Source organism: Dama dama, chromosome 12 (genome assembly GCF_033118175.1).
Source record: "Dama dama isolate Ldn47 chromosome 12, ASM3311817v1, whole genome shotgun sequence".
In the NCBI taxonomy this organism is placed as follows: Eukaryota; Metazoa; Chordata; class Mammalia; order Artiodactyla; family Cervidae; genus Dama; species Dama dama.
The window spans coordinates 3,664,646-3,679,826 of NC_083692.1; the positions used below are offsets into that span (position 1 = coordinate 3,664,646).

Below are 15,181 nucleotides of genomic sequence, written 5' to 3' on the forward strand. Positions count from 1 at the left end.
TGGAGCCGACAGGCCGGGGCCCAAGCCCAGATTCGTTATGTAATTAGGAGAAAACCTGCAACAATAAAGTCAGCCTCGCCTTAGTGCGCGTGGGTGGGCAGCAAGTCAGGCGGGACAGCCTGCAGTCATCGCCTGTGGCTCTGGGTGGCAGGAGGGGAGACCTCTGGTGACCCGGGCGTGAGGGGCAGGGCCAGTCTGGGGCCCCCGTGACCCAGGAGAGGAGAGCTCGGTGCACACCCAGCCCCTGGCCTTCGTTCACACACTGCAGGGTGATGGGGCCCAGGTGGGCCTGGAAGCACGGGGTGATGTCGGGTGACGGGCAGGCTAAGAAGTGGCTGGTTCTGGCAGTGGGAGGTAAGCGGAGACCAGGGGTGGGGAGGGAGGGAAGACTCCAGCGGAGGAGAGCGCAGTAGGGGTGTTGCTTTAGCAAAGGAGGAGGCGCAGAGAAGGTAGGAATAAGGGGGGGTATATAGAATAGTGAGCTGATAAAAATATAAACCACAGTGCACTTCTCAGCCCCGGCTTTGGCTCGAGAAAAGAGGGTGACATCTCCGCCTGATGAGGTGCAGGAATGCAGGTTTGGGGCTCGGCGGGTGGAGAGAAGCGCGGCCAGCCTGGTGGAGTTGGTGACACTAGGTAGTGGGTTTTGGTGGTGGCAGTCTCATCTTCAGAGGACACATGGGAGTATTGATAGCTCACGGTGAACCGTGTCGGACTCGTGATCTCTGAAGCAGAGAATTTCGCTTTGGGACCCAAGACACGGCTTCAGTGCTCAGAGCCTCGTGCGGCAAAAGGTTTTATTGCAGCGAAAAAGGGGTAGAGAAGCTTCTGACACAGACATCAGAAGAGGGCAGAGAGTGCCCCGTCTTAGCCAGGAACCTGTATACTTTTTCAATGGGTCACTAACAATAAATCAAAAGAATGTCTCAAGGTTGTAAAGGTCTTACCAGACCCGCTCTCACAACGTGCATTTACCGTAACAGGATGAGTCAGAGGGTTTCTGTGAAGGAGGAGAAGCATGTCCCCGAGCAAGATGCATTGCTATTATATAATCATTAGTACAGATCTTAAGGAAAAACAGAGCCTAATGATGTGTAATCATTTGCTGTGTAATCATTAGCTCCTGGCTTAAAGAAAGGTAGTCTTAGGCAAAATAGATTGTTGCCATAACAGTTCAGAGCTTAAGAAAAGAGGTCTTAGTGACTAAGAAGAAGGAATGTAGAAAATGTAGAAAAGGAATGTAGAAAAATAAAGTCCCTTCTCTTCCCCCTCCCCCCTCCTCCTCTTCTTCCTCAAGGTCCCCGGACTCCTTGTCAACCTGCCTAAGAACTAGCTCTCTCAGTATCTGGAGACATTTTTATTTTAAATTTTTTTTTATTCCTGTTATTATTTAGTCTTTTGGCTGCACTGCATGGCTTGTGAGATCTTAGTTTCCTGACCAGGGGTCAGACCTGCGTGCCCTGCCCGGGGAGTCTCATCCATTCATTTGTTTATCTGGCTGTGCCAGGTCTTAGCTGGGACCCTCCGGACCGTCACTGCGTCACGTGGGACCCTTCGTTGCGTGCGGACTCTTTGTGGTGCACGCACAGTTGCTGGGCGGCACGTGGAATCTTAGCTCCCTGAGCAGGGATTGAACCCTCGTCCCCCACGCTGCGGGATGAACTCTTAACTGCTGGACCACCAGGGGAGCCCCGAGATGTTTTCATTTGTTACAGCTGGGGAGGATCGGTGCTGGTATCCCGGGGGTGGAGGCAGGGAGGCTGCCGAACACCGCAGCACCCACGGGGCAGCCCCCAGCACAGAGAGCATCCAGCCCCAAAGGTCAGCAGCACTGAGGTCGTGATGCTGACCCCGCCTCAGGTCTGCATCACTTCTCAGACGCATTTGAGGAGGGCAGCCCTGAACTTCTTAGCCTGTTACTGATGTGTTTAACATTATACAGTAGGTCCTGCCCCAGAGCAGCCGCCTCTGTCTGACCCTCACAGCCCCCCTGCCCCCGCCGTCTCCAGGGCCTTGGCCGTGGTGGGCACACAGGGATGGTTTGCAGGTGGACCCAGCTGGAGGCTGGATGAGTCTCCAAGTTTTAACGCTCGGCTAAGGGCGCGGCTTAGCACAGGGTGACAAGGGATTTCATTTCTCACCGGGACCCGAGTTTTCCCCTCGGGGTCATCCTGCCATACTCTCTGTCGTGGCTCCTGTGGTCCCTGCTGGTTGTGGTTTGATCTCGTCATGCATGCCTTTCCAGTGGCTGTCAGGGGCTTCCCAGGTGGGAAGTGGGATAGAAAGTCCATCCACCAACGCAGGAGACATAAGAGAGGAGGGTTCAGTCTCTGGGTCCCGAAGATCCTCGGAGGAGGGCATGACAGCCCACTCCAGTGTTCTTGCCTGGAGAGTCCCACGCACAGAGGAGCCTGGAGGGCTGCAGTCCATGGGGTCGCAAAGAGTCGGACTTGGCACGCACGCACGCAGGCGTACAGTGATCATCAGCCTCGAAAACTGGCCAGTCCTCTTACGTCTCCACCTGCTGTCTTCTGCCTCTTGATTGCTTGACCTTGAAAGGTCTCTGTGGGCAGCCATACTTGCCAGTTGGGATGTATGCTGGATTCTGGGTGGAGTTAGCTTTTTTGGGTTTTTAACTTTCTTTAGAGAAGTTGGCATCTATGGAGCTTCTTCTCCCAGCCTTTTGATTTTTAGACACCTCATTGCTACTTCGGGTGGAGGAACATTTGCAAGTGAGATGTTCTCAGAGCATGCTTAAGGGGAAGAGGAAGGTGAAGGTGTGGTTAGCTCTTCCGTCATACGAGAGCCAAACTGGGAGAGTCCCCAGGATGTAGGAGGAAGCACGGGCGCCGGGCACCTCACTGCATTTCTCTGAACGGCAGGGCTCTTGTAATCAAGATGACCGTTGAGATTGTTGCAGTGCTCAGAGCATCCTTTGTACATGTGTCATCTCATTTAATTCTCCAACACCGCACACTGTTACTGCCCCCGGTTTATAGGCGTGGAGTTGAGATGCGGACAGATTAAAAGACTTTCTGCCTTGTGTTTTCAGCAGTCAGCTTCCTGGAGTCCAAATCTTGTGCGGCTGCCAGCAGACCTTGGATGGGACCAGGTGGCCACTGAGATCCCTTTGCATGTCAGCACAGTCTGGCTTTATACGCCAGGTTGCAAAAGTGTCAAGAACCCCTCTGAGAGTTCTGAACTTTCAACGGGGCTCTTTAGCGATGCATCTCAACTTATGATGGGTGTTTTCTCAAAACCTAAGACCATCTCACCCAAGTCTCTCTGATTCCTGCATTCCAAACTCCAGGACTGGCATCGTTCACCCAGCAGGTCTGAGTTAGTATGGGGTACAGGTCTTGTTTGTTTTCCTGTGATATCCTGTGATCAGTTAGTTCACACTTAGAATTAACAGTAGAATTTCAAGTTGTTGTTGTTGTTGTTGTTTTTCCAGGAATTCTCCCTTCTTTACAACTTGCCTTGACTGTTTTATTCCTAGAGAAACACAGTCTGATGACAGATATGAGACTTCAGAATTGCCTTCATGTTGTTTTCGGTGCTGAGAATTTGGCCCAGACCTGCTGCCTGAATTCTGGCAGGCCAGCTCCGGTGTCTGTAGGGACCCGGTTGGGTCACCACCTCCCTTTCCTCTGCCCGGTCGGTTTGGGCTTTCTCCTTTTTCGTGTGTTCTGGGCCAGCCTGGCAGAGATGTTAACTTCAGGGGACCTTCAGAGAGACAGCGTGTAAGATGGTCTTTCACTACCCAAAACTCTTCTCCTGGAGTCCTTCTTGTATTCCTTCTTTCTCTGTCTCTGTCTCTCTCTCTGTCTCTCTCTCTCTCTCAGTTTATATTAAAACTTTTTGTTATGGTGGTAAAATACACATACCATCAGATATACCATCTTAACCATTTAAATGTACCGTTCAGTAGTGTTAAGTACGTTCACAGTAGTGGGGGAGCAACCTACAGAACTCTTTTCACCTTACACGGTGGAAACTCTGCACCCAGTAACCGAGTCTCTATTCCTGCTCCCTGCCCCCTCTGCCTCCCCCAGCCTCCGGCAACTCCCGTTGTGTCTCATCTCTATGAACTCTACTGCTGTGGTCAAATACAGTCTCTGTCCTTGGGTGACTGGCGTGTTTCACTCAGCATAATGTCCTCCGGGTTCATCCATGCTGTATCCTGTTTTCTAGATCCACCAGTTCTCATTCTGCAGCTGGGCTCTTGGAGGGGGGGCGGAAAGTACTTTATAAAAGGTTGATGTTCGGTTGTTCAGTCGTGTCTGACTCTTTGTGACCCCGTGGACTGCAGCACGCTGGGCTTCCCTGTCCTTCACTAATTCCCGGAGCTTGCTAAAACTCATGTCCATTGAGTTGTTGATGCCATCCAACCATCTCATCCTCTGTTGCCCCCTTCTCCTCCTGCCCTTAGACTGTACTTAGAATAAAAGTGTTTTCTTAATTTTCTTTTCTGACTCACAGAATGCCCAGACTGGTGAACATGGGTGTGGTTCTTGCCAGAACCTCCGGGAGTCTTACCATTCAGCCAGTCCTGCCCACGAAGAAAGCCCATGGGTGTCACATGACCAATGACGTCATTACACCAAGGGCCACCTTGGGGCCAGGTGGCCTTCTGACTTCAGTGTCCCTCTGGGAGTCGGCAGAACCACGGCAGCGAGCGTGAGCCCCAGGGCGGCGCGTCTCCGGCAGATGCTGGCCGTGCTGCCTGGACCGTAGGGCGCCTCCCTTGGGACTTGCTGGCTCAACCCTGGTCTTCGTGGTCAGCTGGGCCCATGTTCTCAGATGTCAGCTCACAAGCTGCCTTTCCTGGCAGGCCAGGCCCTCTCGACCCATCGGTCGGCTTCCTTTGCCACACGTGGGTTTGGCTCTTCATGGCTGAAGGTCATGGGACTGTGTTAGAGCGTCACTGAACTAAGACGTTTGTCGTGCCAACTTTGGGTCATTTCTTCTTATCTGAGCCCACAGGTCTGTCTGTCACATATGGTGAGCTGTTTGCTTTTTCTAGCCTGGGGTTTTTCCTTGGATAGAGTACTAGGGAAACACCGTCTACAGCCTTCTTCCATGGAGAATAGCTCAGGGCTGAGCGCCGGAAGCCTGCAAGAGAAGCCAGATGATGAGAAATGAAGTCAGGGCTGTTGCCCATGTCTCTGTGGTGCGCTGGGCTGGGCTCGGACTGACTGCTGACCCGCTGTGATGAGCTGGACACGTCCCTCCCCCTCCGCACCTACAGCGTGGAGGCGGGCCCTGCTCACCCACAGGTGGGAGGCTCCCACGGGAAGCGCTGATGACCGCGGTGATTCGGGACCGTGAGCACCACTGCAGGGGATGAGGACACACCTAAGGAGCTCCTGTGGCCCCCGCCTAGGGCGGTGACCGCTGGTAACACAGATACTGTCACTAGCTCACGCTAAGGAGAGTCCTCCGTCCGCCTCCTCGAACACCGCTCCTCTCCCTACTGCTTGATTTGCCGTGTGAGTGAGTGGTTTCCGGGCTGGCGTGAGTTGTTGTTGAGGCTCTATGTTGTGTCTGACTCTTTGTGACCCGTGGACTGCATCGGGCCAGGCTCTCCTGTCTTCCACTGTCTCTCAGAGTTTGCTCAAACTCATGGCAGGCTGCAGTCCGCAGGCTGGTACTGGAGGCCTGTACTGTTACAGACGCAGTGGACGTGTGTGTGTTAGTCATTGTTATGTCCAACACTTTGTGACCCACTCCCCCCCCCCCATAGTCCATGTGACGTCCACCCCCCAGTCCATGGGGTCGCAAAGAGTCAGACGTAACCGAGTCACAAACATGTACGCATGTCCGCTGAGTCTGAACACAGTCTGACATCTCACCCTCTGCCTTCTCCTTTTGCCTTCAGTCTTCCCCTGCCTTGGGGCTTCCAATGAACGGGCTTTTCACATCAGGTGACCAGCTTGCTGGTTGCAAAGAGTGGGGTTGGAGCTCACTGGAGCCTCAGCTTCAGCATCAGTCCTTCCAATGAATATTCAGGACTGATTTCCTTTAGGATGAACTGGTTGGATCTCCTTGCAGTCCAAGGGACTCTCAAGAGTCTTCTCCAACACCACAGTTCAAAAGCATCAATTCTTCGGCACTCAGCCTTCTTGGCTGTGGTCCAACCCTCACATCCTTACATGTCTACTGGAAAATCCATAGCTTTGACTAGATGGACCTTTGTCAGCAACGTGATGACTCTGAGATTCTGCCACAAAAACCTTGATCACTAGCTTCTCTGGATGACTGTGGTTCCTATGTACTTTTAAGTAATTTCACTTACTTTTTAAAACTAACTTTGAGCTTTAAAGGCCCATGAGCCAGGAATATCTCCAAATGGAGGGGAAAAAAATCAGTTTGCTGCCCCCCAACCTGAAGCCACAAGGGCCATAATCATTGGTCTTTTCCACACACATTTCTAGTCTCTCTAGATAGAGTCGCAGGAGGTTGGAGCCAGCTGAGTCTGACAGCAGGCTTCCCAGGTGGTGCTGGTAGTACAAAACCCGCCTGCCAATGCAGGAGACGCCAGAGACGTGGGTTAGATCCCTGGGTCGGGAAGAGCCCCTGGGGAAGGGCATGGCAGCCCACTCCAGTGTTCTTGCCTGGGAAGTCCCACGGACAGAGGAGCCTGGCTGGCGGCTTGTCCATAAGGCTGCAAAGTCAGATATGACTGAAGCAACTTTGCACACACAAGTATGACAATAAGCTCCAAGAGGCCATAAAACATGGCTTGTAATTTCCACCTCCATGTCCAAGCAGTTTTCAGCAAGTACTTAATAAATCCTTCCATCTCCTCACAGTTAGAAGATGTCATTTGGGAGCAGCCATCCCAAAGAAGAGTAAGAGATATAAGGCCAGTGAGCCCGAAAGCTTCGCAGTGAGCACAGCAGAGAACGGCTCAGCTTGAGGGACAGGGACCACAGCTGAAGGCGAGTCTCGGCAGCGGCCGCGTCAGGGCGGTCCGGCGGCGGTCCGGCCCCGTGGGCACCGTGAGGATGGACTCCGTGCCAGCACGGCCGTCCCAGCCGCGGCCAGGCTGTCGGTGCGTGAGCCGGACGCTGTAGAGGTCTCTAAGTGGATTTCCATCCTGCAGAGAACGTTCTGCATCTAAACCACTGGGTTTACCCATCCTCTCTTCCCCACATTTATTCCATCCCTGCCTCCACTCAGTTTTCAGCCAAATCAGGGTCAGGATGAAGAGGAGACTTGGAGGAAAGTAAGCCGGATATTAAGGTTTCTGTGATGGTACTCTGTTCTTGCATTCTCCGGAAGCAGCAGCTCCTCTGTAATGAAGTCCTCAGTTTTTAAGCACCTTTAGACATCAGGTGATGCAGTGTTGGCAACAGCCAGGTGGCTATTTCCTGCTTTCTTATAAAAATAAGGTGGGAAAGCCTCAGGAGCTGGCTGGGGTTGTTAAAAGACACTCTTAAGCATTTTCACACACTTGACTCTTCATGGGACTTTGAACAGCCTCAGATTGGGAGCGGACAGGAGTCAGAGAGAAGAGAGCTCCGCTGGCTGCCAGCACCCGGCGGCTCGAGGCCCCGGGCAGGCCCTCTGTTCTGTGCGGCTCCCGGCGCGCGGGGGCCACAGCCGCCGGAGCTGAGGGTCGGGGCAGCGGCAGCCCACCGCGGGATGCGGCAGCCTCGCTTACCCTGAGCGTGGTGGACCCGAGCCAGAATCAAACAGGAGTCTCATCAGTCACATCAGCGTTCATGCCGTGTGTTTTCCAGCACATCTGACGTTATTCTGACGTGTCTGTGTGCGGTAGCACTTTTCTTCTCCTTCTCTGCTCCTCACAAGTCATGGAGCTGGTCCCCATACCTGGGGTGCTGTTCGTATCTCCAGGAGTGCAGACTTGGTCAAGAGGATGTGTCCCTGACATTTCTCCTCCTTGTTAACAGGTTGCACTGTTGGAGACCCTGATTGACTCTAGAAGCATTATTCCTTGTCGAGTCCTTCAGACTTTTTGTTCTGTGTATATATGTGTGTATGTGTGTTCATGTTCGCCAAACTTAGAGACCTGTATTCAGACCCGCTTTTTTATTTTTGTTTTAATGTTGAAGGTGATTGATAATGCCTTAACCAGGGCCGTTTGCCACATTCTATTTTGGAGAAAATAATCTACGCCACCTCTGGGGCCGGCTGTAGTAACAGTTCTGACTAAGTGCTCTCTAACATTAATCTAAACCAATCCTTGATTTAGAATCACCTCCTTTCCACTGCAAGGATATTTTCCTAAGACTGGCTAGGTTATAAAGTTTTTCACTGGGTGTCTTAAAACAGTGAAAATGCTGGTCTATAAATGTAATAAAGTGTCTTTGTGATGCATTGATCTTTCCACTTTTCTTGCCTCTCCTGTTACAGAACTATGAGTGGTAACATAGCTGCACAATGTTTTATAGGATACAGAGTGCAACATTGTAAGCCAAGAAATTGAAACCGGGATGGGAGACCAGACAATGGGGGAGGGAGGGAGGCGCTCAAGGTCAGATCTGTCTGTTAAGGATGGTGGCAGAAAGGCACCATGCCAGAAGGCAAACTTACCTTTTATTGGGCCGGTGGCACCGGAAGTGGTGGAAAACCTGCTGACCTCAGAAGACATGGATGGGAGTTCTTGACCACATCAAGTCGTAAAGTGAAGAGCAGTTTAGCAAAAGTTGTGAGCTTTGGCGTTGAACTGACATTGCCGTTTTGTTTGCCTGCAAATGGTTTCTGTGCCCGAGAGAGAGGAGGGTTGAGACAGTGGTCAGAACACCCACACAGACGGGTTCTGCACTTTGAAAGATGAAGCCCATTCATCATACAATGAGCCTAATGCTCTTCAAAGATGCGTTTTAGGAGGGTATAAATAGTGCACAGTTGGGAAGGTGTTTTGAAGCCACTTGGAAGGACGTGTTTGTAGGCCGTCCCCCGAGTGAGTGCAGACAGCTCCTGCTCACGCTGCTTTCTCTTCCGTTTCAGCACATCAGGTCCACCCCTCTGGCCAGGCAGCACCTTCTTCAAGAGGAACGGAGCCCTCCTGCAAGGTAGGTCTCTGCACGCCCCTGCCCCCGCGCCCCACCCTCCTCTCGGAGGGGGCTCCTGTCAGCTGCCTGGGTGATGCCTGTGGGGCGGCCCTGTGTCTCCACGTCCCTTTCTTCCATCCTCCGCTCGTCTCCTGATTGCTGTGAATTGTTGGTCTGAGATGAGACAGTTTCTTTGGTCTGTCGTCACTGGTCAGATTCCAGAAGCGCTTGGCTTGCTTCGGTGAAGTTGGAATTATACGTGATGATGTCATGGTGACAGAAATGGGTTGAGAAAACCAAAGTGAAACCCCGTTATGGATTGCCTGTGCCTGGGCTCCAAGGAATGCTGTGGGTGTCTGGCCGCTCGGATCATCGTAGAGGTTCACTTGTTACTCGCGGCCCGACGTCCACGGGTGCCCAAGGGTGACTGTGGCTGGCTCGGCGGCTCAGAGCTCACGGCCATACCTTTCGTCCCTGCAGGCGTCGTTTGCAGGGGGACGGGGGGGGCATTCTCCCTGCTGTCCATTTGGTCCTCAGCTGCCTAACAACTTCCTATCCCGTGCGCTCAAGGAATTCAAACTGCCTTTCATCTCTGCTTTTGCTGTCAAGCGTCTTTAGAAATGGCCGTAGTCAAAGAAGACTGCGTGGCTAAAGATAGCAAGACGATGCCTGCTGCCTACTTTGAGAAAGTGTTTGGGGAGATGACCGTTCTGAATGCCTGCCCTGCACACCGGCTGGAATGGGCTACTCCGAGGGTCTCCGCCTTGCCCTCGCCGCTAGCCTCTCTTGGTTGGCTGGGCCTTGCCGGGCCACCGCTGGCCCGAAGCAAGTGGGTTGCTGGTGCCAAGAGCTTTGGACCCGTCCTGGGCTCCAGGTTGAGGAGTTTCAGTGAACCTTGGTTGGTTGAGAGCTGCTAAGCCTCTTTTTCTTAAAAGTACATGCCGAGGGTCAGCCATGGGTGGGAAAGAGCAGACCGAAATGTAGCTTAGGAAAGAGGCATTTATCTTCAGGTTTCCAGAGTAGCTCAGATAGCTGTGAGAGATGCCGTCACCTTTGTGAAGTTGTTTTCAAGGCCAGACAATTGCATGCTTTTATTATATAGCCTGTGAAATTGGGGACTTAGGACTTCTTTGTGTCTTTGCTTGGTCCCGGTGAAATTTAGGCAGGCAGGTCTGGTTAATTCTGATTTTAATAACTGTTATAGATATCCTGAATATTTAAGAAAAAAATTGGAAAATGCTTCCACTCTCAAATATTAAGACATAATTAAAAAGATATATACTCAATGCTCCCTTCAGAAAGTGTAAATGATGAGCCTTTGGGTTTTCTCAAGTGGATTTCAAAGTTATATACATCTTTATTTTTCCTCTAGATCTGTAGCAATGATATGAATGTCATTCATGGTTGGATTATTTTCACAAAAGTGATTTTATTTACTGAGAGCATTTTCCTACAGGATTTTTATTCATTAAGTTCCACATTAGGGAAGATTTGCTCTAAACGTGTTAGTTTTTGGTTATTTCTGCGGGGCACACGCATGAGGGAAAAATTGATAAGTTTTCTGAAGCTGAGCGATTTCATCGTGAGATTCTGTCTCATTGGGTGGTAGACATTGTTTGTGTTCTTTATAGGGTTAAACATTCCTAATTACTCTTAGGCATTGAGAATTGAATTATTACAGATTTCAGATGCTCGTTGAATCCACATCCAATTCAATACATCCTACTAATTTTTTTTGCACGTGTGGAAAGCAGAGGGTCGTGGTGAGAATTTGGGAGTGGGTGGAGATTTATTAATGGTGTTTCCTGTCTTCACTTGCTGTGTCTGTATAGAGAGTTTGCGAGACACTCGCATCACAGTAAGGTTTTTAAAACTATGTGTATTCTTCTGAATTAATACCTTTTAAATTTGCATTAAGGTATAGTTGATTTACAGTGTTGTATTAGCTTCTGTTGTAAAACAAATAGATTTGGTTATGAATATATATACGTACATACGTTCTTTTTCATACTCGTTTCCGTTACAGTTGCTCACAGGACACTGAGTGCAGTCCCCTGCGCTCCACACCAGGGCCTGGTTGTTTATCCATCCTGACGTCGTAGTTCGCACCTGCTCAGCCCAGACTCCAGGTCCCTCCCTCCCCAGCCTCGCCCCTCCCCCTTGGCAACCTCAAGTCCGTTGTCTAGGTCTCTGAGTCTGCTTCCGTTTCATAGATATTCCTCGTATGTCGGGGTTTCTTTGGTGGACAGCGCTCATTAAGAAGTTGCTGATGCTCATGAAGAAAAGTTTCACAGTAAAGACAGGGGCAGAGAAAGAAGGCAGCTGCCCAGTCATGCCGGCAGGGGGTTTCGCTTAGGATCAAGTAGAAGAAAATGTAGCTGATTTATGCCCGTTTTCTCATATTTGTACTTTATATTTTCAATATATGTCCACTTTTTTTTTTAATGTCTCTGGGAAGTAGGAAGATGTTTTCCTGGGTAATCAGGCTGGGAGAGAACTCTGTTACTAGGATCAGCCACCGGCATTGGGACAGCAGGCCAAGAAGATGTCCTAAAGAGCAGGCTAGATGTCTAGGAGCAGGCTAGAAGGTGAAGCTTGGTCGCACAGGGTGACACAGGGACCCAGTGACTGGCCAGCAAAGCCCAGCTGTGACCGCTGGCCCTGACCACAGGCAGAACCGGCGGAACCAGGCTGCCCCGGGGCTGGGGAGGACCTGCTCTGTGGCCTGGCCCTAGGGGCTGAGACTGGAAGAATCTCGAAGCTGCAGAAGGAGCAGATAGGCCAGTTGCTTTGAGGGCTGAGCCTTGGTTTTGTCAGGAGGGAGGGCACGTGGGGCGGTCACTTCTTGGGAGAACTGACACTTGCTGAAGGCCTTGGAGAAACAGCTCAAGGGGGGCAGTGCCCGGAGGGGGACCAGCAGGGCCCTGGGCATGAGAGGACCACCAGTGGGGAGCATTGCGGGGACTCCCCAGGGTGGGCGCAGAAATGAGGGCCTTGTGGGCACTTTGCAGTAATGCCCTCACGCGCTCCAGGGCGTGTCTCGGAAGAAAAGCTGCGATTTCCAAAGAGGAAGTAATGGAAGGTCAAGCCTGAACCCAGGGGAGCACGGTGCTTACAGTGGGAACCTGTGTGCACTGATAGTCACTTGGTTTGTAAGCTGCTGGGCAGGAACGCAGCACAGTTATTTTTCTGCAGCGTAAAACCAATTGCAGGAATCAACTGGGAGTGCTGGCCAGGGCGGCCTCCGGGTTCTGGTCCTTGCGGGATCGCTGGCAAGAGGGCCCGCTGATTCATCTCACGGTTTTGAGGATAATGGGCTAAGATTTGGTTTGGATTACACCAGGCACGGGTACTTAACATAATTGGTCATTTCATCAATTCCCAGTATTTATTTTAAATGCCATTTAGGCAGCGAGAGACAATTTCAGGACATTCACAGTTTCAGCGGGTAGAGAGCACTTCAGACCTTGTATAATAGAACCCGAGCTGAGCTCCAGAAGGGGACCAGGCCCGTGTCTAAAGGGGACCCGGGATGGAGCCAGGCCGATGAGTGTGGCTCGTCCCCAGTCCTCCGGAGGGGCCGGCTGACAGGTGTCCCCAGCTGTCCCCTCTGCCTGTCTCTGTGGTGATTTCTGGGTGCGAAATACATTTTTTTAACTGTCTTTTTCAAAACACTTTTTGTTGGAGCATGACTGATTTACAGTGTTGTGTTAGTTTCAGGCGTTCAGCAGGATTCGGTTATACATGCACATGTGTCCCATTCTCTGTGATCTCATGGACTGTGGCCCACCAGGCTCCGCTGTCCATGGGATTCTCCAGGCAAGAAGACTGGAGTGGGTTGCCATGCCCTCCTCCAGGGGGTCTTCCTGACCCAGGGATCGAACCCGAGTCTCCAGTGTCTGCTACTTCGACAGGCAGGCTCTTCACCTCTAGCGCCATCTGGGAAGCCCACATACACATATATCTACTCTCTTTTTTTTTGTAGATTCTCTTCCCATATAACCTATTACAGAATAGGGAATAGGGTGTGCTTGTGAAATAGATTTTAAAATTTCTTAGGTGTTAATAATAACATCTTTATTTTCTTGATGAGAAGAGTATTTTATGGTTTTTCTCCCTTTTTGGAACTCCCTAGCCCCAACACCTGTCCCCCCCACACACATATACACACGTATTCCAGTCACTCATTCAGACTTTAAATTAGGGTCCTTCATTTAAACGTCGGCCTTGGTTGAATTATTTTAGCGGGCCAGCGACCGCTACTCAGAGCTGTTCGTCGGCCCCGGTCTGACCCTCGTCTGCCCCCTCGAGGGCGCTCCCTCCGCCGTGCGGGTCGTCCGTGCTCCTGTTCCCGCCCAGCCGGCTGCGAGCAGAGGCGTGAACCGCCGCCCGTCGGATCCTCCACGTCCGCCCGCCTAGAGCCTTCGTGGGCTCGGCAGGCCCCCGAGCTCCGCACGGGGTTTTGTTCGGAGAGAAGCTGCTGCCTTCACGGCTCTGACCGCGTGGGCCCGGCCTCAGATGTACTGTCTCCGCGCGTCGGGCGGGTTTGGGGCTGGAGTCCCCTGGGGAAGCCCGCCCGCCCCGCACCACCGCTGGCGGGTCCTGGGGGCAGACCCCCCATCTCCCGGCTCTTCTCGGAAAGCCGTTCAAACCCCCATGCGCCCCCTCGCCAGGCAGACCTGCCCCCGGCCAGCCCACCGGGCCCTCCTGGATGCGGCCGCAGTTCTTAGCGCTGCTCCCGCAGAACGCGCGTGGGATTCGAACACACCCCCAACACGCACGGCAGATGTCTCTCTCCCTTCGCTTCTGACAGCCCCCAGCCTCATTAAGGGAATGGGAAGAAGACCTTGCAGGCCCCCAGCGCCCCAAGCAGGACGGAGCCGCCCCAGGCCGGGAGCAGACAGAGGGGAGGGCGCCGCCAGGTGCCCGCTGTGCCCACGGGCGCGCAGCCGTGCTGCGAGCGCTGCAGGGAGTGGTTCTGCCCGGGGGCGACTTGCTTTAGGGGACGCCAGGCCCCAGGCCCGCAGCTGGCTTCACGGACTGACTCTGCCGGGAGTCCTGCTGTGTGTCGCCCCCTCCCACAGCGCTAACCCCTCTCTGCCCCCCGTAGCTCCTCTGAGGGTTTTTCCGCTAAAACGTGACGTGCAGCCCCTCTCTGTGGTGTATTTGCTGCCGGGACAGACTTCACAGCAAGCGCTCCGAGTATCAGAAACGAGTGCTCGTGGACGGAGCCCTGCGTTACCGCTGAGGGACCTGCGTGGTGACCTCTGTGACCTTGGACAAGGGTCACGGGACGCCTAGGGTTCCATGTCCTTGCCTGCGAATCAAGGAGTGGACCTCACAAATGGCAGGGGTTTCCTGGAGAAGACCACGCTGGTCCAGCCTAGCAACGTCCCCAGCGTGGGTCGAAATGCCGGTCGAAATGCATTGAAGCTCAGCCCAGTGGAAGGAGGGCTTCCTTCAGCAGCTGGTCTGAGGAGAGGAGACAGGTCAGCGGCTGCTGGCTACGTCCTGATCCTTGAACCAGACCTTTCTCAAAGGTCTCAGGGATAGTAGCCCGCTCAGTGGCTCAGTCACGTCCCACTCTTTGCAACCCCATGGCCCGTGGCCTGCCAGGCTCCTCTGTCCATGGGATTTCCCAGGTAAGGATATTGAAGTGGGTTGTCATTTCCTATTTCAGAGGATCTTCCCAACCCAGGGGTTACATCAGAGTTTTTTGCATCTCCTGCTTTGGCAAGCAGATTCTTTACCACTAGCGCCATCTGGGAAGCCCTGTGAGAGGCATCGTAGTTACAGGTTTGGACAACGTGGAAATGAGCTGTCTTGGCTTCTTGGACATTGGGCTCACCGTCTCTGAGGGGATAATAGACATGCTTGTCTTATAGGGTCCTTGTGGGACTCAATGATGAATTCATATCAGTAAAGCATTGAAGTGAAGTGAGAGTCATTCAGTCATGTCCGACTCTTTGTGACCAACTCATGGACTCTATAGTCCATGGGATTGTCCAGGCCAGAATACTGGAGTGGGTAGCCTTTCTCTTCTCCGGGGTATCTTCCCAACCCAGGGATTGAACCCAGGTCTCCCGCATTGCAGGGGGATTCTTTACCAGCTGAGCCACCAGGGAAGCCCTAGTAAAGCATTGAGAACATGCTAAATT

General features: G+C 52.5%; 1 protein-coding gene across 12 annotated transcripts in view; it reads left to right on the forward strand.

Annotated features, from left to right (window-relative positions):
* FOXN3 (forkhead box N3) overlaps nucleotides 1-15,181 on the forward strand; it is a 432,012-nt gene that overhangs the window by 296,495 nt on the left and 120,336 nt on the right. For all 12 annotated transcript variants that reach the window (XM_061156461.1, XM_061156457.1, XM_061156468.1 and 9 more), the window contains one exon: nucleotides 8,980-9,044. In XM_061156461.1, the coding sequence (XP_061012444.1) occupies nucleotides 8,980-9,044 (65 nt within the window). The remainder of the gene's footprint in view (nucleotides 1-8,979; nucleotides 9,045-15,181) is intronic.